At 40.6% G+C, this 23,159-nt stretch overlaps 1 protein-coding gene across 2 annotated transcripts in view; it reads left to right on the top strand.

The window, feature by feature from the left end:
• LOC129363377 (glutamate receptor ionotropic, NMDA 2B-like) overlaps window positions 1–23,159 on the top strand; it is a 159,217-nt gene that overhangs the window by 5,226 nt on the left and 130,832 nt on the right. For both annotated transcript variants that reach the window (XM_055035460.1, XM_055035459.1), the window contains exons 2-3: window positions 4,532–4,672; window positions 5,070–5,172. In XM_055035460.1, coding sequence (XP_054891435.1) covers window positions 5,146–5,172 — 27 coding nt within the window. In that variant the 5' untranslated portion in view covers window positions 4,532–4,672; window positions 5,070–5,145. The remainder of the gene's footprint in view (window positions 1–4,531; window positions 4,673–5,069; window positions 5,173–23,159) is intronic.

Raw genomic sequence — 23,159 nt, forward strand, 5'->3', positions numbered from 1 at the left:
CTTTCCAATCATTTGTCTGACAGTGTGATTTGGATTTACACCACCAGTGTGTGCCTGTGTTTGCATGAGTGCTTTTGCTCAGTCAAGGTTGTGGCGTCACACCTGTAAAACCCACCTGGGACCTGCTCTCATAAACTCAGGGTCTATTACCCATTCTGCTCGCTGCTCCCTGGCGCACATGTGACCCTCTGTAGCCTTTCCGCAGATGGGTACTTAAGCTCAGGTAGTCTGTCAGAGCTGTCACCGCCGCTGCCACGCTGCAAAGCGGACATCTCGGGCGCAAGCTCTGCGGCCCGACACATGGCCCGCCGCCGTGATGACCACAGAGACCGTCCGTGGTAGTCTTTTATGGTCTAGCGTGATGTTTTTGTCGTGCTGTCTTGAGAATAGGCAGTGGAGTCAAAATGGATGTTGATGTGGATTTTATACCACGCTTAGCTGGAAAGAGGCTTTTCGTACACCTGCCTGAACTGATCCACCAACTAGAGAGCACATCCACGGTGTGAAGTAAGCAGGCGTAAATACAGGTATAGAGAGTTTGAGGTCAAATTAGATTCTCCAGTTTCCAATGAATAACATTTAACGACTATTGCCAATTATTTAATGGAACAATAAATCGTTTGAAAAGCGTCTACTAATCTGGACTTCAGGAATTTTCAACTCCTCACAATTGAAGACAAGACATCATCTTATTGTTTCTAGTCACATATCAGATCAAAGGCATGGTAATATCTTTACCAGTGTTAGTATCTTTATTTTGTTTGAATCCAGATTAGTTCTCATCCCAGACCCTTAAGCTAACACCATTTCTGACAGGGACTTAGACAAAGCAGGCTTGTACCACTTTTAAAAGTTTCAATCTTAAAGGAAAGTCAAATATTATCGCAAATGTATTTTTGTAGATTTTTACCTTTCAATACTTTTCTACCAGATTGTTAGACGGACGGGAAAAGCATGACACTGTCCTTTCTCAATAACCATCTAATTCAAATGTCATGAAAACTAAAACTGTTCACCAAATTGCAATTTGCATGAAGCTTGGTGAAGTCTGAGATTGAGATTTTATAAGATGTTTAGATTTGGCCCATAGCTGACGAACAAACAGCTAATGGCTAATCTGAGAGGGACAAGCTTCAGTTTTCCGGGGCAAAAACTTGTCTTGATTTATAGAAAACAAATATGCTAGCTGCTCATTTGAAACTACAGTAATTGTTTTACCCAGTTTGGACTTTATTTCAAATGAATACCATTTATAATATATTGGCGTCAATTCAACTAACCAATAAATCCAACAACTGAGCCACTTTGATACATCTATTAGATGAAAATAATAGAAATTAGTGTGGTTTTGTTAAAGGGTTTGAGGCGTTTATATTGTTTTCTGTATCTCTTAATTTAGCATAAGACAAATTAGTTTTATTCCCAGACTAGGAGATCAACACCTTGCAGGTTCAGATGTTGCCCAAAGTGAGTCTCAATATGTTACTCAGAACATTCTGTTGATCTTTCCAGTGTTTCTAGAAACAAAGATGGAAAATGTTTTTCATGTTGTTTTTTTTCTGAACTTTCATTCATTATCTGCATAGAAGTTCTCCATTAGAACATAATTAGAAGTATATGGACAAGTTCTTTTATTTTTTTAATTATTGAGTTTTTTTGTTGGTTTTGTTTATCAGTAGATTGCATTGTATGGGGTTCATTCTTCATTCTGCATAAATTTAAAACGTCTTGTGTATTAGGACAGTCGCTATAAAGGTTTATTAGGTGTCCTGTAATGTACCTGTAGCCGGTCCAAACCCCATGTCAAACTGCCTTGCTTGTGGCTCACTACCATCAGGGTGTAAATGTGTGCATGAATGGACGACTGAATGTAACAGAAAGTACTTTTGAGTCATCTGGACTTGACATTTGACTTGAAAGCAAATACTTCTTTAATCTATACGAGCAAAGCTTGGAAAGCTGTGCTTTTTGGAAGGGTTGTGTAATTTTTGCTGATCTAGACTATTTTGATTTAGTAGGAGTGAACCCAACAAAAAGTTCACGACTAAACCCAGCAGAGGGTTGAAGGAGCGAAATCAAAGCACACTTCCAACTTAAAAAAAGTCAAAGCAGTTCAAGCAAACCTTATTGTATTGATCTCTACTCTGCATATTTTAACATGTTCAATTTTGAACTAGTGTTTCACAGGGACAAATCGTTGGTGGGTCTTGAAACGACATTTGCATAAACCGCAGCAACGCTGTTGCAATTGGAGTTTGTCACAGTGATGAAACTCCACTTCAGGCTTGGCCTCAGTTAGACTGGCTAACTGTTAGCGAGAAAGAAGCTAGCCTCAGCATCTGGGGCAAAAAGACTCATCTAAATTTATGCAAGACAAAGATGCAAGAGAGTTACTTTCTGCAGGCAAAATGTGAACTGCTCCTAACCTTTAACCTTGAACAATTCCCAACTCTCCCTTTGAGCGATTTTAAAGGCGCCACGTTTGCAGTCTTCATTGATAAACAGGATGGAGAGAAGACAGCGGGGGCTAAGGAGATTCATAATCCTATCCCGTCTTCCTACTGATTTTCACTCTGCCTCTCTGCTGCTTAATGAGACAACAAAGCAACTCCTGTTTGTGGCTCCGAGCGCTGCGCCCGCCTCGACGGAGCCAGCACTAACCCCTCCGCTTAGGTGTTTTGTATTCCACTGACTTCCACTCTGTGCCATCTAGGGATCACAGGATCCTAATTCACCGCCGCTTCTGACAGTGCGCAGCAGAACCGTCGGCGCAGAGCGAGCTTCAAACCCCCAACACCTCGGATTCGCTTTATGTGCAGTGCTGCAAGACGACCCCATCCATCATCTCGTTCTAAATGAGAAAATCAGTCCGCAGAGCTCCATCTGAAGCTCGTAACGGGCCCGCTCGCGTCTCAATCCCGCTCACCCGTTACAGAGCTGCTGACCTGTGTGGGACAACTCCAAAATGGGAAAAAACAAAAATGTCCATCTGGATTTTGTCGGCTGTATATTCACTTCAAGAAAACAGAATATGGGTCATGATCTGATATAAAAAGGCTGTTCAATAATTCATCTGAGCTGATCAAGAGGACTCGCATTGACAGAGACGCTGTCCATGAGAAATGATGTACACAGAGTGCACAGAAATGCAGTTAGGCCTCTTTACGAGATTAGGACTGAGCTAAGAACAAAAGTTCGACAAATGCCTCAGAGCTTCAAGTGGCCGCTGAAAATCGTTCTGCTTTAATACGCTTTAAAACAACCATGCTTGTTGTGGGGCGACGTGCTTGTGATCATGTGTGTTTTCGTCTGTTGTGTGAGTGTGTGTGTGAGGCCCATCAATCTATTAAATATGAAAAGAACAATCTGTTACCCCGCAGAGACTGGTTCATTATTCACTAACATTTTTCACTTAATCATTTATTCACCTAAAGTATGGCTCAAACACGCCTCTAAGACTGAGACGGTCTTGTACTCTTGTTTGTTGAATATGAGATGTGTATCGGCTTTATTCGATTCTTTCTTTCTTTTTTCTTTTCCGTCAACTTGTACCCCTTTTTGGGGATCCTAATTTAAAATAATTCACATTTTGGCTTCCTTTCAACATAGCAATGTAGAAAGTGATCTGAAGCTCCTTCAAGGTTTACAGTTTGAAACTTCATACTTTTAATTTTTCTTTATTTTGGTCATTAGTTTTTATGTCATAATGAACATTTCAGTACAAACCATTCACCTAGTTGGGTTTTATTTTGTTGTTGTTTTTTTTTTCCACCACAAAGTATGAGAGAGCATACAATTTATTTTCCAGATTTCTCTTTTTCCTTTCAGGTCAAACTTTAAGATGGTCAAATCTGCATTATTTAAAAAAAAAAGAAAAAAAAAGAAGTATTTTAGATTAAATACAGATCTTTTTTTTTGTTAGTTTGTGATAAGTGATACCTTTGTGTCACAAAATGAGTAACTATTGCAATTACTCTTAGTATCTAAACCAAACCCAGTTCAAGAACCTTTATAGTAGCCACTATAAAGTACGTAAAGGCAAAAGGAAACCCAAAACTAAAAATCTCCCTTCATTCTTTTTTAATGGGTTTGTTTTGCTGTAATCAGAAATGATCAGTGAGACGAATAAAAATGCATAAATAACCATCAAGATCTAAATATGTATCGCAACAAAATGATTAGTTTCTAGGTTGTTGAATTCAGATTGTTGTGTAAAGATACCAAAATAATAATAATAATAAAAAAATATAATTAAGCTCATGTTTTTCCATGCTCATATTTCATTTCTCCACACATATCCAGCTTTAGACGCTCAAACCTTGCCAAAACCGCGCAGTTCAACTAACTCAACCTTTTAACTTCTCGGTTGTACGTTTGAACTCGACCCACCCATCTAACCAGATTTGTTCATTCTGAGGAGAGCCGATCGGAGTCTGCACACCATGCCAAAGCACATCGCCGCTTTATTAGTCTTAAATGAGCGGGGCCTGCTTCTAACCCTCTGTACTCCTTGTTCCCTTTGCAATAACAGAGTGGCAGACGTAAGAAAAACAAGATTCTCCGAGCATCTTTTTTCCGCGGAGGAGAAGTGACGGCGCTCCAGTGGAGCGCAATTACCTCAACATTGATGCTTTGCTCCCTTGACCGTCTGAGGATTTTACCTAAAACGGCTGTAAGTACTTTGTGAGTGGCTCCTTGTTTACGTTCAAAGCTAAAAAAATAAGGTTGAATTTGGAGGGGAAAGAATAGAAGAGTGAAGCAGCTGTGCTTCATCCTTAAACTTAGTGATTTGTGAACATCTTGATTTGCTTCATCTGAACTCCATTTATACCGAAAACATTGCAAAGCTGGTTAAAGCAAAAAACAAAAAGCAGAAAAGAAAAGAACAGGTTTACTTTTCAAAAATAAAAAAACCTGTCCTCTGTTAACAATAGTCGCCGCATTGCTTTTATTCAGTCAGCGTTATTAAGCAAAAATCCATAAACCTGAACATTTTTCAAAAATCCAGAAGCTGCTGCCGGTCGATACTCATCTTGTCTTTTGGTTGGTGTTGATTTTTCCCTCCCCAGCCTCGCTCAGTCTGAGGCTATGAAAGGGAGAGAGGAGTCCCAGGCCGCACCACCATGCTACTTCTGAGAAGCTGGGATGAGACTTTGGCTGGCAAAACACGAGGTAAGACAATATTGATGCATGGGACCTCCTTCCACCGTTTTCTCGTCCCCGTAGAGAAGTGCTGTAACAACCCATCTTATCTCTGCTGCGTGGTGTGTTTGTGCGTCTGCAGCCTCCCAGAAACCGTGCGCCTCTCCTTTAAGCTTGATGATGGATGTTCTGAAACTCCTCAGAGGATTTTTGTGTTTTTTTGTTGTTTTTTTTGCTTTGTGTCTCATGCCAGGTTTGCTTGAGGGTCAGTATAAGTGTTCAAGGTAGACCCTCTACAGGCACTGAGCAGACAATTCAAGAACTGGTTGGATGTGTGAAAGTATTGGGACAGGAACTCATTATAGATATGGTCATGTACGCAGTGTGCGCAGTGTCATTTGACTTGAACAGTTCCACATTTTGACACATGTGAATCGCAAACTTCAATGTGTTGCGTTTGGATTTTATGTGGTAGACCAACTCAAAAGGGTACAAACCTCTGAAGCAGAGGGGAAATTTATTTATTTTCCAAATTGATTTCTTAAAAACTTGGCATGTGTTGTATTTGCCACTATTTCTTTAGTTTCACACCTTTAGAAACTAGACTTTTACCTTAATGCTGCCTTATGTAATTTTTATAGCATCTCCTCTGCCTTCTTCCAGTGCTCCCTGTGCTAACTAGAAGCAACCAATCAGAGCCAGGAGCGCTGTCAATTAGAATTTCATATGGCGCTGCTTTTCCCTTCCCCCCCTCGCTCTCTGGTACCCTGCAGCTTGTTGTGAATGGTCAGTCTAGTTAGCATGGCGGATGAAAAGGTTGTCCTGTAATGCCGAGCTATTTCTCCACCATTAGCACATCGAGCAGCGAGTACATGAGTTTGATTGACAGCGCTGAGACCCACCTCCTGGCTCTGATTGGTTGTCTTTGGTCAGGAGCTGTGTATTTCTTCAGATGGCAATAGTAGCTCAAGGAGGAGGAGGAATAGTTTGACCTTTTCACAGATTATCTGTCGACACCACAAGATGGTGACTGTTTTACTAAATACGTGAAAAACATATTCTTTATTAAAATGATATACTATAACTTTAGATTCTTAACTGGCTTTCATTCTGGATTTTGACTGCAATGCCATTATTGCTATGGTTGCATATTAAGAGTTGCTCTCCTGCTGGACGGTGAACCTCAGTCTGAACTTTTTAGGACCCGAAATTAAAACCACATAAAATCCCAGTCAGACATATTGAAGTTTGTGACATGCCAAACGTTGTGGACAACGTGGACGAAACAGGGCAACTGCAAGTTTTGTACGATAAATAATAAAAAAAAGGCATATTTTTGACGATGTTAGATCACAAAGGGCAAACACATTTGCAACAAGTTCTCATGAGAGGTCACTTTGTCATTTCTCTCTCTCTTCTTCTCCAACATGAAGCTTCATTAAACACTCCATTTAAGGTGTTCGCCGACTACTTATCTAACACCCTGCACCTTTCTAACCCACCTGCTCCCCCCTCCCTCCGGGTCCCTGCTTCTCCTCTCACACGCCATTAATCAGCGGGGACGTTAAAAGAGGCATGAGTCTTGTTTCAAAGGTGCAGGAGGAAGAAATGAATTTTCTTTGTTTTTTTAGTAAGAGATGGGAGCCAGCGATTGTGGGAAGAGCAGGAACTTGTGGCGGTGGGGGTAATGATGTATGCAGGCAGTGTGTGTGCCTGCGTGTGTGTGTGTGTGTGTGTGAGAGAGAGAGAGCAGTGCCAGGACACAGTTTCTCCCATTACTTTAAGTAGCTGCCTCGGCCAGCGGCGGAGCAGCTTTGTAATGAAGTGCCTCGGCATCGGCCACTACGTCGTTAGCTGAAAGTCACACCGAGGCTTCAGCTGCTGCTGCTGCTGCTGCTGCTGCTGCTGCTGCTGATGCGGCGCTTTTCCTACTACCGCCTTACGTCAGAAAACATTACCATATAGATGTTGTGTCTTGTTCATATCTTTGTTTTGCAATAATGAAAAAGCAATTGAGGTCGCTGCCAGGGCCGGCCCAAGGCCAACGCGAGCTAAGCGGCTGCTTAGGCCCCCCAAGAGCACCAAACTGGCATGATAGATAAATGTACATATATTTTAAATAACACTGAATATTGCAAACGAAATGCTGTTACACATGGAAAAACAATTTCTGTATTGTTTCCTTATAACTATTAAAGATTCATCTCTTCCTGTTGATGGCTGCTGCTACTAATATAAGATGTTAAATTTCTTGTTTATCAACTGATGTCACTTTCAAATAGTTGAAATAAAATGGCACTTAAAATTTATGTAATACTCTGCATTTCAACATCCAGATGATGATTTTTACTTCGTCACTCCTTGTGATGTTAGAATGAACAGTGATACTGGCACTGGCATAATGTATGCTAATTACAAATGATACTTATGATAGTAGGTGTGCTGCACACATGGAGTTGCTTAGGAATGATAGATGATTCGGTGCTGACATGAATGAATCCCCTTTTGTACATGTCTTCACTGCAATGGCTGCTCTGCGATAATTATGTGAAATTAGATTAAGTGGAAGAAACTGCAATAGCTGCTGAGAGAAAAAGTAAATCTTGTTCTCAAAGTTTAGGCGAATTAGTGAAGACATGCACTTTTAAAAAGAGAAAAGATCTTTAAAAAACACTTAAAAATTATTGTAATACAGAATGTTATTGGATTGAGGCTGTAATTGGCTCCAGAGTGGTATAAACTTTAAGCTATTTCAATACGTGCAAATGATCAAATGTCTCCCCATTTTAGAAACGAGAATAAAACAAAATTAAGTTCGTGGCAGATGCTGTACTTTGTAAAGATGTTGTACCTGATGTAACTTTAGACAAACTGTATCTGATTTCACATGGGTTTTATTGCCTCTTTAAAGATTAAAATACTAACAAAACGGATTTATGTCCATTTTATGGAGAACAGGTCATCATGTTTAAAACCCTGCATCGTTCAGCAGAGACTGATGGTAAAATGCTGCGCACACTGTCGCCGTTGCGCCCTCCAGTGCGCATGCGGGACACTTTCAGGTCGTTTGCCCGTTAACACCGGAGGACAAATACGGGTCGCATTTATCTGAAAGTGTGAACGACCACGGCAAGAAAATCCAATTTGACAGGAAAAAATCTGAATTGGGCCACTTCAGGCCGCAGTGTGATGGCAGCTCTTGTCGCGGCCGTCACAGGTCCGAATCTCGGCCCGGTCCGTCCTGTCAGACAACGGCCAGATAAAGGCCGTGAAAACCTGCAAAACCTTTTTATTTTTATTTTTTTCAATTCAGTCACATTTACTCTTAGAGATTACTGATCTTCTTCTAATTATTAAAAGTGTTATCGAAGTCCATAAAGAACGACAGGTTAAAATAAATGAGAACATATTAGAATAATAATGACTCATGAGTTTCCAACAATGACTCTAAAAGCCTCTGTTTCCAACTCTTGTGCACCTGAAGCTTAATAGGACTCCGACCCTCTCGTTATATCAGCACAGCCCAGCGCCATTAATTAACTGCAGTGTGTCTTTTCAATCATTTTTCAGTCAAATCCATTCAGCACGAGTCTCCCATTCAGACTGTGGGAAGCCATGTCATCAGTCAGAGATAATAAACTGGTGAAATACACAAAGGCTGCGATCCTTGATGTGTGAAAGATATGTTGTTGTTGTTTTTTCCAAGGTCGCCCTTCCTCTCTCTCTCTCTTTCTGCCGACACATTTCTGCATTCGGGTGGAGCAGTGAGATAAATGAGCACCTTCCGTTTTCTCCTCTGTTGTGGTGTCACAGAAAAAACAGTTGTTGTTCTCACGTTTCTTTTACGTTTTCAGGTTTTTTGAAATGGAATGATTCGTCTTTAATTAGAGCACTGGGGGGGAATTAGCAAATTAAGAGGAAGGAAAGAAAGTCAAATCTGTGGCACACATCACGGTTTTGCATTTATTTCTAAACGTGTGGATATATATTTTCAGCATATGTCGAGAACCCGTCTCTGTGGACGCCACGTAAGCAATCGAACCGTTTTGACTTGATGACCTTTGATCTGTTTGTTCTGCTGCACATCCTCCAAATAATCCAAAGTTGTTGTTGTTGTTTTTTCCCCCGCAGCAGTGTGTGGGCAAATCTCATTAACCCAACAGTTCTTATTTTCCTAAAACATTCAGGCCTGCCTCACTTTAATGAACACCGATCATATTGAGCATGTCAGGCAGCCACGATGCTGCGTTTCTTCACGGAATAATCTTGTGAAACGTTGACACCCAATAAGATGGAGGAGGTCCCAGTCGGTTGTTTATTTTTGCCCAGTGCTCATTAGCATTAATTAAATTCGAACCCACATGCTTTGGCTTGACCTATATACGACTGCTAGGATCCGTGCGGAAGGATCGATGGGGTTGCAAAACACCGGATCGATGGGGCTTCGCTCATCCCTGCCCCCCGGCTGAGATGCAGCGACATAAGTCACCTGGAAAACGGCCTGCAGATCCTCTCATTAGCCGAGCGCTGCACTTCCAACATTTGCTTTGGTGGCATCTGTTGTTTCCTGGCACATGCTCAGACGCCGCTGCGAGGAGGCTTCAGGTGCTGTCAATGTTTGTGCTCCAGTTGTTGGATAGATCTAGTGCCTAAACGAGTTCTTGATTATGTGAACTGAGCCGCAAAGAACTGATCATGTTTGGTTGCTCCACCTGATTTGGCGTCAGCGTCGACATGTGAAGGAGCGACGGTTTGTTTTTGTTTCAGATTTTTCATTGTAAATGTATACTGAAGTAAACCAAAGAGATAGTCTTGTAAGCTTGATTGGAACAAGCTGCAATTAACCGAAATGAAAGCGTCTTTTTTCTTCCCGGCGTTTGTTTTATTCTTTTATTCTTATGCGTGACTGTGTGTGCTGACATCGCAAGGTTCTGCATGTCTTTTTTGTGTGTTCATGTTCTCCCAACTCCTCGCTTTAAGTGTGTTCCATCATTTTTTCTGAGCCCCGCCGTTTTCCGACCTCACCTGAAGGTTGGGCTGCGGAGGCAGGTGAACGATTTGTTTTTGCTGCACGAATGCTGCCAGGGGTCAGCATCTTTATGCAGCCGTGATTGACAGGAAACACTTGTACTTGCGCCTCGAGGAGTAACGGTGCAGAGTGTTGATTGTTTTGCTGTGGAGGTGAGGCGATGCATGATTGCAAAGCAAACACACCTTTACGTGTGTGCTGCAGCTTGGAGTGATGGTGAAAAATAATGACACTTAAAATGATGTTCTGGCTTTCTAAGCAGCTCATATTTTATTTAGAAATGTCTAAAAATGTCATATTTTCACAATGTTATGGTATTAACATGTAAGATTAAAAACATGGTTATACTAAAAACAAAAAAGCAAAACTATTAAATATTGACCTATTGAAATTTGAGTAAAAAAATAGTTCCCAAATGCTTACTTTACAAACCATTTGACTCCTTTTGGTATTTATTGATCAACACGTTATTCAGTCTAGATCTTTGCTCAAAATGCCAGTCAGGGAAAAGTGTAGCCAGTTGATTGACAAAAAAAAACAAACTCGTAAACATTCTCTGAGATCTCAAAAAACTGAATTTAACATGTAAAGATAGTTTATTGAAAGTCTGTTTTGCCAAGGTAACTTTTTAACTATATTATACCTTGATCCAGGCAGCAGTCTCATGCTTAACCGCAGATAACTAGTAGGGACTTCATTTAGTGTAACTCCTTTATGGAAGATTAGTTTTAGACAGGCAAAAACAAAAGAGGACTTTATGGCTTTAAAACAATTGCATTCTCCAAAGCATAGTTTCAGGTTACAGTGGACCAGAGTTAAACCTGCAAACAGTGGAGACCCCTTCTAAAAACACTAATGACTGCCTGTTTTAATAGTTTAAATACAGTTTATTCTTTCACATGCATTGGTGGAAATTGTTTTAGCACGACTGCAGAACTAAGATCCAACATGTAAAACAGCTGGAAGACCATACAGACTTCCTGGTCTCCGGCCAATCTGCGCCAGACTTCCTGGTCTCCGGCCAATCAGCGCCAAGGACAGTGATTGGTGTGCCGTTGCATTTACATCAGTTTCTCTGACTTGAAGCTCTTCAGGAAACGCTTTTGACTTTATCGGACATGGTTTGATTTCCTCAGAAATTGCTCTAAACAGAGCTTAAAGGGATTATTTATAATCTTTCTTGAACTACCCATCACCTTCTGCCTCCAGGACAAACCAATGTTAGATCCCCCCTTTTCAAAAACCCTGAATTATCTCCTCATAGGTGCCTCCTTGAGTCCAGCACTTTTCTGGAATAGTGACTCCAGTGTCCTGCTGGGTTATTAATACTGGACAATTAGACTTGATTATGTTGTTATACAGAAGCTGCAACTAATTAATTCTTTTTAAGTCTCTTTTTCTCCGGCGCAGTTTCACTTTTGTACCCCGGTTACATAAGCAGTGCCAGACTATAATTCACTGTATAGCAGGAACAAAAGACCCCTGCTGCTACACTGTTGTACAGAAGTCAGTTACATCCCTGCCTCGCTATAAGAGACTAGACGGCAGTGTATCATCTGTCTTCTTGCCACTCTTAAAATCTTTAACAGACTGCCTCTGAAGCTGCAAAGATAAAACGGTGAGGCAGTGACCCTAAACCATCTCTGAATACGCTTTCTTCTGTTAGCGGAGCCGAATGTCAGGCGGCATCTCTCAGCTCCGCTTCAGCTGAAATGTCAAGGCTAATGTTCACCCTATATCTGTGGGCTCACCACAGCATGATCTGCCCCCACTTCAGTCTCTCAACCTCAGTCTGATCCAAAACCTCCTGCAGCAGCCCTTCGCTGGGAGTCTACATTAAAAGTTATTGATTATGTTGTGTCAAAGAGTGGGAGGGGGAAATGGCCTCTAGGAGTTTGGCAGAAGAACTCCCAATAGGGAGCTAATACCTCCCTGAGGGATCCCATTCACATACTGTCAAAAGCTGTGATATGTGGGAGATAGGCTACAGAGAGAGGAGCAGCGTCGGATGGGAAAATGCTGGGCAAAAAAAAATCGGGCTCATAGACAAAAGGAAGGAGAGGAGATGTCACATGGGCTATTCTAAAGCACACAAACATAATGGGTTTGTCAAAGTCTGACTGATTAAACAAAATGCACCTGAACACAATGCAGCGCTCCTCCAGCTATTTAACTTCGTCTGTGTGCTCAGTCGATTGTTCCTGTTTGCATCTCGCATCGATTTCTGGGAGCCAGCGTGGAGTATCACAACTATTGAAAACAGTATAAGATTGCTCAGTTGGAAAATCGCCACTGGCAGTTTCATCCGCACCGGGAGTTTGTTCCTATCTGCTTTTTCTGCCAAAGATCAGGAAAGATAATGTTGGCCAAAAGTTTACCATCTTAATCTTTTTTTTTTTTTTTCCCCAGGATAGTCGTTCCTTTTTTTTTATTTTAAAACTCAGGTATTAAAAACGCTTTTTCTTCCTGAAAATATGCACACAGGTGCTTTCATTTGCTAAAGATTCATGTCTTTATTTATTTGTGTAATTTGTAGCAGTATTAATAGAATCTCTAAAGAGAGGATTAAACCAGTTTGCCAATGTGTGTTGAATTGGTACGTCGCTGTTGTGGGGTTTGGCTCCTCCTGCCTGTTCATGTTGTACTCAAAGTAAATGGTTTGTCTATAATGACTTACTTTGATGGTGTTGTTTTTTTTTTTTTGTTTGTTTTTTTGTAGAGATATCCATGTAGTTCAATGATTGATATTTGATTTTGGTCGTCTTCATTCGTATAATCTACAATAGAGTTTCTGCAACACTATTTGACTCCAGATCTCCGAGTAACGCTCACAATCAGAGATTCATTCGACAAAAGATTTTGTCTAAGACATCCGATTATCACGTAGTTTGACCACCGTTTTTCTATTGAGAGCCTCAATAAATATCAACACATTTGAAACAATGATTGAATGCAGCTGATGTGTGCGGTGCAAATCACATTTCTGTGTGACTGGTGTTCTAACGTAGCGTATTACAAAGTTTTTCGAGCGCTGCATTTGTGGGGCTGTTTGCAGTGTCATGCAGTCACAGAAATATCTCAACTTAACCAAAGAAGAAGTAACAAATATGTCTTACCGCCACTTTTATATCATTATCACAATAGCACCACAAAATGTCTTGATAAACCTTTGAGTCAAAATCACCCACCCCTAGCACAGACCTTTAGTGTGTGAGAAAATTGCTAGCACTAGCATTAGCATAATCCACTGGTTTCGTAACTTTAAAGCGACGCATGTTAAGCCTGTATGCTGCATCCCTCCCAGATCTAAGCTGTAATTAGCTGCTACTTAATTCTCTCAGGTAGTTAAACGCAGTTCTTCTCAGAACAATGATTAATCAGTAGTTGGTGTGATGTTAATGCAATCTGACTGATTCGCAAAGGACGCCGTCTAATTGGAGTCTTTGTGTTTTGGCTGGAAAGTGAGTTTTCTAAAACAGGTGGTATGCAAAACGGGAGATTGTCTGTTCATCTACCGCGAGCACATTGGTATGGGATGGCACATCGTGAGTGGAATGACTCATTCAGGGGTGATGGTGAAAGTACAAGGCTACTTCTGGAGAGTAGAGTCCCGGGAGTAGGTGTACTACTTACGTGAGTGTGAGATGTTTTGCTGGGGGTGGAGTGTAAATAAAAAGCAAGACTAGAGGTGGATCAGGTGTGAAATTAAACAGTCCAACAGTGTGCCACCTTTAAAAGATGAGATAATTAGAACATGCACAAACGGCCAGACCTTGATGGCAACCTTATTAAGAATGCGTGTGTGAGAGTGTGTGTTTCTGTAGAAACTAAAGATAAAAAAAGAAAAAACAACAACACACACACACACGCACGCACACACACATACTGGCCAATCCATGAGAGACTAGTGAAACGTTGCATGGTGCACGCACCAGGCCGCTGACTCATCTATACGTTCAATTAAATTCATCTATGATAAAAGCTGGAGCTGGATTATCTGTTTTAAATTGTCCCAGGCTGGTATAGGTCTCTGGGACATTCATATTAATAGTGAAAACTGACAGCTTATCTCAAGATTCAAGCCGTTTCTGCTTCAGGGCTCTCGCATAATGTGCCTATTTATCTTTCTGAAGCTTTGGCGGCACCGCTAATACGTGATGCAGTTTTGGTCACAGTGCGGTGGGAGTCAAGTATACGTCTAAAGGAAAATGAGAGCGCAAATTCAGGAGGTAACAAATGCATGTTTCATTGACTACAACATACCATCAATGTGCAAAGTACAAACAATGCAGACTTGTCGGGAAGAACATTATATGCTGAAGCTGGTCGCAATATTCTAATAGTGTCTTTACTGTAAACGTAGTCCGAAAGACGCTGAAAAGAATCGCGTTTCCTCCCACGTCTAAAAACAGCAGGAGCAGCATCTTCTCTGCCTGTATGGGCACATTGAGGTCTGACACCTGGATAATATATTTCTGTCAAGGCCCACTGGAATAACATTGTCAGTCATGACAAAACTACCCTTTGACATAATCTGTAACTGCTGCCCAGGAGTCTGATGTCCTTTATAATGCAGGGAAACCCTCAGGGTGACAAGAGATAGCACCTTCTCTATTGCTCCGAATCCTCAAAAAAGCAAGCGCGTGTGCATGTAAAGCGACGAGAGAGCATCACGACTGGAAGATATTACCGATGAGCGTCACCGTCTGTACACACGTGTTAAAACCTTTAATATAAACGACGCTTTTAGAGCAGTGAAAATTTTATACCAGTGACACAAATACAGCCTGAGACATTCAAGTTATTCAGTTTCGACTTTTGCATTTCTAGAAACTTCTAATGGACCTCAAAAGTCATTTTAAAGTAAACGTTTCACAAATTTCAAGTTTTAGCTTCAAAGTGTCTGCTTCTGTCAGTTATTCATTTTTTTGCAACATTTTGAAAAGCTGAGTGCAAAACATTGAGCTAATTGAGTTTTATTTGCTCATTTTAATCATGAAGGAACTCAAGCCCCATTTTTGTGCAATTGTTTGCACTGTTGCCAATTTGCTGCAAATCTAGACAATGAACAGATGACACAGGAAAGTGGCTCTTCAAGTTGGCTTATCTTTCAGGTGGGTACTAGATCTGGAAAAGTTGGACGTTACTATTCAGAGTCTCTCAACCACTATTTTGTAGCTTTGATTCTCCATTCTGTTTGTAAAAACAGCTCTTTTGTCAGTCATAAAATGTTTCTTTTTTTTGTATATATAAAAGTAACATAGTTAAATCCAAAAGGACCAGATTAGATTAAGATTTTCTTATCCTTCATATCACAAAATAATAGTCTGGAAATCTCTCTAACATTTTTTAAAACATAGTTTTCATTCTTCCATATTTATCCAGAGTAGGAAAACAATTAAAAGAACATTTCAGACTTTTGGAGGCTGTGTATGTGCCAAACTATTGCTTGGGAATGATGCCAGGTTAGAGTTTTCACTCCTACCATCATAAACAAGAGCACAACTATAACAACAAAGGGTCACAAAGCATCAGCCTTCTTCCCTCAGACCTGAAATTCTTTTGAGCTGAATAGAAAAGAGTCTAAAACAAGGTCCAAGACTCTGGATGAAATAAAACATAACCGCTCAAAGATCCCTCTCTCTGTGTACGCCAAGCTTGTGAAATATTATGCCCTATTAACAAAAGGAAGTACCCATTTGTGCCACCTCTGACTGCATGAAAAACAATCAACAAACCAGACGGAGTGTGATACCGAACAATCTGGAAAGTCATCTGTTTGTAAAAGAGTCGGCACTAACAACAACAACAACAAAAAACTCGGATCATACACTCTTGTCGAATTAAAATCTCGCAAAAATGAGTCGGAATGTGCAAAGCTCTCTTTCAGTTCCTTCATTAAATATAAGTGCAGAAAGTTACCTTTCTGTAAATGGGCAAAATCTTTTTGGACTAGTTTCTAGTGCAAATATTTTACCAAACTTGAAACAAGACAAAACTAATTTGCAAGTAACTTTTTAGCACAATACCCAAACTTGTTTTAATCTAATAGTTCCCTAATATTAATTTAAAAATACTAGCTATAGATGAATCTGCCAGTGGAACAAGACATTTTTACTTATAATATGGTAAAAATGTTTTGCTCCTCTGGCAGATTATTTCACTTATACCTACTACTTTTTTTCAATTAACATGAAGGAATTACTTACCTTAAGTAAGCTAATGTATCTTGCTGAAACATCTACTTGTAAGTTAGTTTTGTCTTATTTCAAGTGTACTAAAATAGTTGCACTAGAAACTAGTCCAAATAATTTTTCGTTTTTCTAGTGAAGCATTAGATGCTGCAGTTTTTCTGCTTTGCTTTTTATATATCTGTATATATACAGTGATGGATCATTTGTGTGTCTGAGGAGAATGGACATGCTTGAATGGTTAAAGCTGATAGACAGTGTTCATTACCTGACTTCGGGCAACATAAATGGATTATTTCACACTGTGTGCGCATCATTCAGATTGATGGAGCCGTGAATTTTGTGCACGTGTCGTGGGAGGAGGGACGGGGTGCGCTCTGGCGAACGTTTGCATGGGACGCAGCGGTTTGACATGTGCGCACCGTGGTCTCTGTCATGATTGTGATGGAACTCGCCCTTAAAAATAAAATCAATCTGTGTGAGTGACCAAGGATATCAGAGAGAGCTGCGCACACACTGTGAAGGCCCTGTAAGCCGTTGAAAATAAGTGCAGAGGAAGGACAATATTACAGAGATGTTCTGTTTTTACTTCTCTTGCAGAATAAGTTGCTACTTATCTTGCTCATGTAATCACTCTCTCGCCGCTTTTTCCCCCCCATCGCTCTCGTCTTCTCTCCTGCTTTCTATCTCACTTCAGAACTCCTCCGCGCTCTCGCCGTCGTTTTTCCTTTTTTTTTTCTCATGTCCGTCTCTCCCTCTCTTCTGTCCTGCATTTATCTCTCCTTTCTTCCTCGCTGTCTTTTAATTAAAATCTGACCATATCAAGGGATTCAGTTTCAGTGGTGATTTAAATGGAGGGTCTGACATAAACGTAACATCACTGTCGGACCAAAGCAAATTTTATCAGCCCCGGTTAAATTTGCTTCTTTCTACAACACCACCACCTGTCCAGCCTCTCACGCTGTCCATTTAGCCACATATTTTGTTCATTAAGTAAAAAACCTGAGACAGGAGATTAATAACTTTAAGCTTGTGAGTCTGGATGTTTGTGTAGAAATAAGACGAAAAGGTGACCAAAGTTGAGCCAAACTTGGAAATGTAGGCTCATATGCTGGGTTTGCTTTGCAAGCATCAGGAAAAGCTGGGAATATTTCAATAAACATCATATCAACAAAAATAAGCTAATCAAAGTAAGTGTTCAGAATGCACCGGGAGATGTTAATTATTAATTGACTGTTTTATTTTATTCTTTTAATTCACAGCACTCCATACCTCCCCAGTGATTCGTTCCACTTCACCTCTGCAGCCATCTTGATGAGTAAAGGTCACCACCCACAGAAAATCATTTGTAAAATTAGTCTTTGGCTTTTCGCCGGCAGTGTGCGAGTGTTTGCTGAAGGAACTTTAATCATGGTGGCTCTGCTTCCAAAACCTTGTCAATATCAATGTAGAAAAACCCCCACAGATTAACAGTTGCTGTGTTTCCGTTGAGTCACGCCATTAAATCACACGAGTAATTAAAAAACATGCGCCGCCGTCATCTTCGAACCACTTCCTGTTGTCCTCTTCATGGTTTGCACCAACGGAAATGTCCAGTAGACAATCATGTGACTCGTGATGTGAAAAGAAGTGCTTCCTTTGAAAAAGAAACCAATTTCGATGCAGCCTACAAACCTCCTCATCCTAGGGCTAAAACCTTTTATTGGAAAACTACACGTTTTATTTTATTTGTGTGTTTCCATTCCGGAAATGTATTTTCAAAATGTCAAATTGTGGAGTCATTGGAAACAGATACTGTGATAATCCGCAGGTTGTTGTATTGTTTGGTTCTCACTTTTTGTACGTTTTTTTAAAATATTTTGATCGGGCACAGTTGGTAGCAGTGTCGCTTTGCAGCAAGAAGGTCTTGGGTTTGAATCCCCACCAGGCGTCTTTCTGCAAAAACATGATTTTCGGGTTAATTGGTCCGTCTAAGAACCTCAGTGAGTGTGTGTGTGTGTGTGTGTGTGTAGACGGTTGTTTGAGGAAACAACCGTCTACACGGTCTAAACTAACTCATTCCTGGGCGTTTCTTGTGTTCTGCGTTTTGTGTCTTGGCTAAGAATGCTATGTTGGCGTTTGGTTGGTAACATCATCTTGTGTTTTATTCCCTCCGTGTTCATGGCTTTGTTTATTGGTCTGCATTCGTCTCTTTTGTCATAGCTGGCTCTTCTCCTCCCACTCATTCACTTTCCCAGTTTTTAAAAGGCATCTCTACCTCTCTGGCACATTCTCCATCATTCATTACATGCACTCTCTTTTTCTGTGCTATGACATTCTCAGCAACTCCAGAGAATACGCCTTCTACAATAAAAATTTGTATAATGGTTACCTCACTGTAGCGCTCATGCCAACATGTATGCAAACAAGAACTCCAATCATAGTTCATGTTTTTTCTTGCTGGATGTCTACAAATATCTTTTTATGGTTACTTAACATTTTGAAGTCTTTGTCTTTATTTAGAATAAGATTAAACTAAACTTTTTAGCCCATTGATGCTTTAAAAATGAGCCTTGATTAGCTATTGTTTTCTCCCCAAATGCTTGTCGGACACCAATATACACAATGTTTTTACTTTTCACCCAGATTTTCACTGTTTTGAATCGGAAATGAGCACAGCAGAGAAAAGTCAAGAGAATAAACTTGATTAAGTTGATCTTGTATAGCTTCTAAACGGGCCAGCATCATAAGACGTAAATTTGATTAAAAGAAAAAAAAAAAATTAAAAAGCACATTATTTGGGAATATAACCAGGAAATGCTTTATAAATAGAATTTTACATAACTAGATGAGTAGTGGTGACCATTTATGCCCTACATGTTTTCGAGGTGGTCCTGCTTCGGCACATCTGACCTAATTCAGTGAGCCTTTAACAGCACCTGATGAAATGTTTAGGAGGTAATTCAATTATCTACATCAGAAGTGTTGGGCTAGGGATAAAATCTCCATCAAGTAAGGCATTTCCCTTCAAGGACTGGAATTTGACACACGTGACTCAAATGGGCGATTAACAGGCTTCTGCAGCACTTAGCGGCACAGCGAGGCGGTAATGCAATCATTTGAATCAGGTGCGCTGGGACCGCTAAACATAAAGGACAGCAGACCCAGAGGAACCTAAATATAAATATACTCTGGCAACCGGAGTCAGAAAAATGATGTGAAAAGGCATTTTAGTCTCTTTTGTCGCTTTAGTGTTTCACACCCTCGAGCGAATTTTAAGGTTAGGCGGCTGAGCAAATGTAACAAGTTGTTTAGTTATCAAATGTAAAGAAAGCAAAGATGCCATCCTGGGTGGCAACAAATTTAAAAAGAAAAAGATCAAAAAAAAAAAAAAAAATGTGTCACCTTCCGAAAATAAAGGTCTGTCATTTTTTTTTTTTTTTTGCTAAAGGTGATTTAGACAAAAAAAATAAATCCCTTTTCTTAGGCAAAAAAAATTTTGGGACATAATTTTAGGAAAGTGATGTACATATTGGTTATTGGCCACAAAGCAAGATTAATATTGAGTATCAACATTGACCCAAATTTTAAAATCAGTGCACCACTAATCCCAAAGCCCCAAAAAGGCTTTCCAGACTGATAGATGCCGATGCCTTGATTTGTGATCTATTTTTAATTTGTGTCGGTTTTGGAAGTCTTTGTGTTGTCAGACCGGTGCCGATAAGTGATTACTTGACTCAAATCTTCTTCAGTGTGCAAATGAACAACAAATAGGGCTAATAATCAAGTCAAATTTGAAAGGAGACAGTTAGCATTTCTAATAGTGCCAGATTGGATTGGATAGATTTTCCTGCTTTTATTAGACATGGATAACTCATTTGCTTGATGACATCTACGTTGGACAAAGAAATGCACAAACGGAGGAAATCCATTTCATTATTCCGCTGCAGTAGTGTCAGTCAGGCTCGTACACAGACAGACCTGCACATAGCCAGTCTGATGCTCTCACACAGAGACGCCCACAGAGCCTACCACCTTGCTGTGAGGAATGAGATGCCTCCCCTCCCTCAGCGTTAGCACCCCCTGCTCCTCGCCCTACCCATCCTCTCCCCCAGTGAACTCACTCTCGATGGTGATGGAAGCCTGCGGTTGGGTCTACATAAATCAAGATGTTACCACTGGCACTATGAGGCTACTTTTTAATTAAAACTGTGAATCAGTCTGGCCTGATTATGAATTGTACTCCGCCGCCACTGAATAAAATATACAGGGCTCACTTCTTCTTCTCCGTCTTCTCGCTCTTCTCCTCTCCTTCCTCCTCCTCTCTCTCTCTGTCTCAGTTTCGTCTGCTCCTCCTCCCGTCTCTCTTTCTCAGGCTCTCTCTTGTTGCTTGCAACTCAATTTTCAACAATAAATTGAGAGCGTCCACGGCAATCCTCGTCCATGCACAGCAACTCGGGGCTGACGGCGTTGTGAAATAGTTCAGGAGCTTAGCAGTTGCATAAATATAATAACTTGATATGGAGGGTCTGGCGCCGCTGGGGTCAACACCATTATATCACATGAAACAGTCAGGAGGGCAAAAACAGCACCGGAGGCAGCTGTAAGGCCAGAGCCTTGTCTTGCGTTTATTGCCACCGCTTTAATTGTGTTGCATCGAGAGTGAAATATGTTGTTGTTGGTCCTATCAGAGAGAGAACGGTTAGTGTTGTGATCATAACAATGGAGATTTTGCTGCCCTCTGGCAATGCAGGATGAGAAGTAAGCGCACAACATGCCGGCTGATTTCCTGCTCCTTGTGCAGACTTAGCAGAGCTGCTCTTCTGAATGTAAAATGGGCAATGATAATAGCAGCAATATATTGTTGGAAAATAATAAACAGCTATCAAATTTATCTGTAAGATGGCTACTCTCAAGAGATTTTCTCAGAGGTTAAAACTTTTTTTTTCACCAAAACTATCACCAAATATTGACCTCCTCCACTTCCTCTCTGAGCTACTACTGCCATCTGAAGAAATGGACCGCTCCTGACCAAAACCAACTAATCAGAGCCAGGAGGAGGGTCTCGGCACTGTCAATCATGCTCATGCACTCGCTGCTAAATGTGCTAATGACAGAGAAACGACTTGGGAGAAACAGTTTATCTACCGTCACCAGTGGCTATGCTAACTAGACTGGCATTGACAACAGGCTATGCTAGCTGCAGTGTACCAGAGGTCAAAGGCCAAAAGATATTGTGATTGACAGCGCTAAGACCGCCTCATGGCTCTGATTGGGTGTTTCTAGTGAACACAGAAGAAAGTGGAGGAGCTTGATTTTCTATTGTCACAATATTGTTATGCAAAAATTATTTTTCTTAAGTTACATAGTGCAGCTTTAAATAGCTATTTTGCTAAATTATAAACTTTGAATGACTTGGGAGTTAGAACTGAACCAGGGAGAGAGGAGGATGAACTGAGAGCTCCTTGCTGGAACTCGACGCAGCTGCAGCCGAATCTGCGACCGTGTCCTTCACCGTTATTTCAGCCGGGGCGAGTGTGCGGGAAGGAAAGGGCTAACAGGAATGCAGAAGCACAGCCTTGCACAAACAAACTCATGAATGATAATGGGTTGCTAATTGAAGCTACTGGAGCGATTCACCCTGCCGACTCTTTCTCTGCAAATGGAGTCCGCTTGGGCAGCCATGGCGACAGGCACAGAAAGGCTCTGGAGGTCTCCTGACCTGAGCTGGCATCAGATCTTTTTTACACATGCTCCCCTTATTTACTGCCACCGTTTGGATTTATTTGCATCCATAAATATGGATAAGTAAACACTTGGCATCTGGTGCACTAGGAACTGTTCTGAACATTATTTTATATGTCGTCCCCATTTTAGCCATTTTAGTTTAGACGGTCACCACTTACAGAGAACGCTAACTTTTCAGTCAGAATTTAAAAAGCATTTTTTTAATGCTTTTTAATGCATTTTTTAATGCTTTGTTTCTAAAGCCCCTTTAAATTTCTTTACTGTCTGAATTTATTTAGTTATTTAAAAGTGAATTCTGTTTTTGCTGCCAAACAGATGTTAAATTAACTCAGTTATTCATTTGAATACATGCACAAACAATAGATATTTAGGTAAAATGCAAATTAGTGACATTAGGCATAATTGGGTGTAACAGTAATTACACAAATTTCCACATCAATGTTAATTATTTTATGAATGCTGCTACAGATACGTAGAATGTTGAAATTGTGACACTAGTTTCTGAACAGTCCTTTTTGGTCCAAATTAAAATAATTTTACAAAACAGCCTAATACAGTAAAAGTCCCATAACCGATAACTTTCAAACTCTGACCCGTTGGGGGCAGCAAAGAGCTCACAACGTGATCCTCAGAAGACGTGAGTACAACTTCCTCCTTTACTAAAAGAAAACAAAGAAGGAGAAGAGACAGATGTTAGTGGCTGGAAGATTTCTCTTTTGTCTTTGCTATGAGAGCACAGGATATTTCTCCCTCTAACTTTAGACTCTCGGGTTTGTTTTGGTTCCATTTACCCAGAATGCCCTATATTACAGTTCGCTTCTTGCTTTTGGACCTGTCTCTGGTCCATTTGAATTCACATTTGCACTTGAAGCGCGCCAGAGTTCATTTCAATTGAATCGAGACCTAGGCTTTTCGTCAAACCAGATTCTGCTTTTTTGGTCCTCGTCAGAGTTCGATTGAATATCCACACCTTCCTAAATGAACAAGAGTTTGATCAAAGCGGACTAAGCAAGAATGATGTGAAATCAACCTAAGTGTCTCTGTGCTGCCCTTCTTGAAACCACACCATT

The sequence above is a fragment of the Poeciliopsis prolifica genome, unplaced genomic scaffold, assembly GCF_027474105.1.
Source record: "Poeciliopsis prolifica strain line A6 unplaced genomic scaffold, Auburn_PproV2 SCAFFOLD010, whole genome shotgun sequence".
Classification (NCBI taxonomy): Eukaryota; Metazoa; Chordata; class Actinopteri; order Cyprinodontiformes; family Poeciliidae; genus Poeciliopsis; species Poeciliopsis prolifica.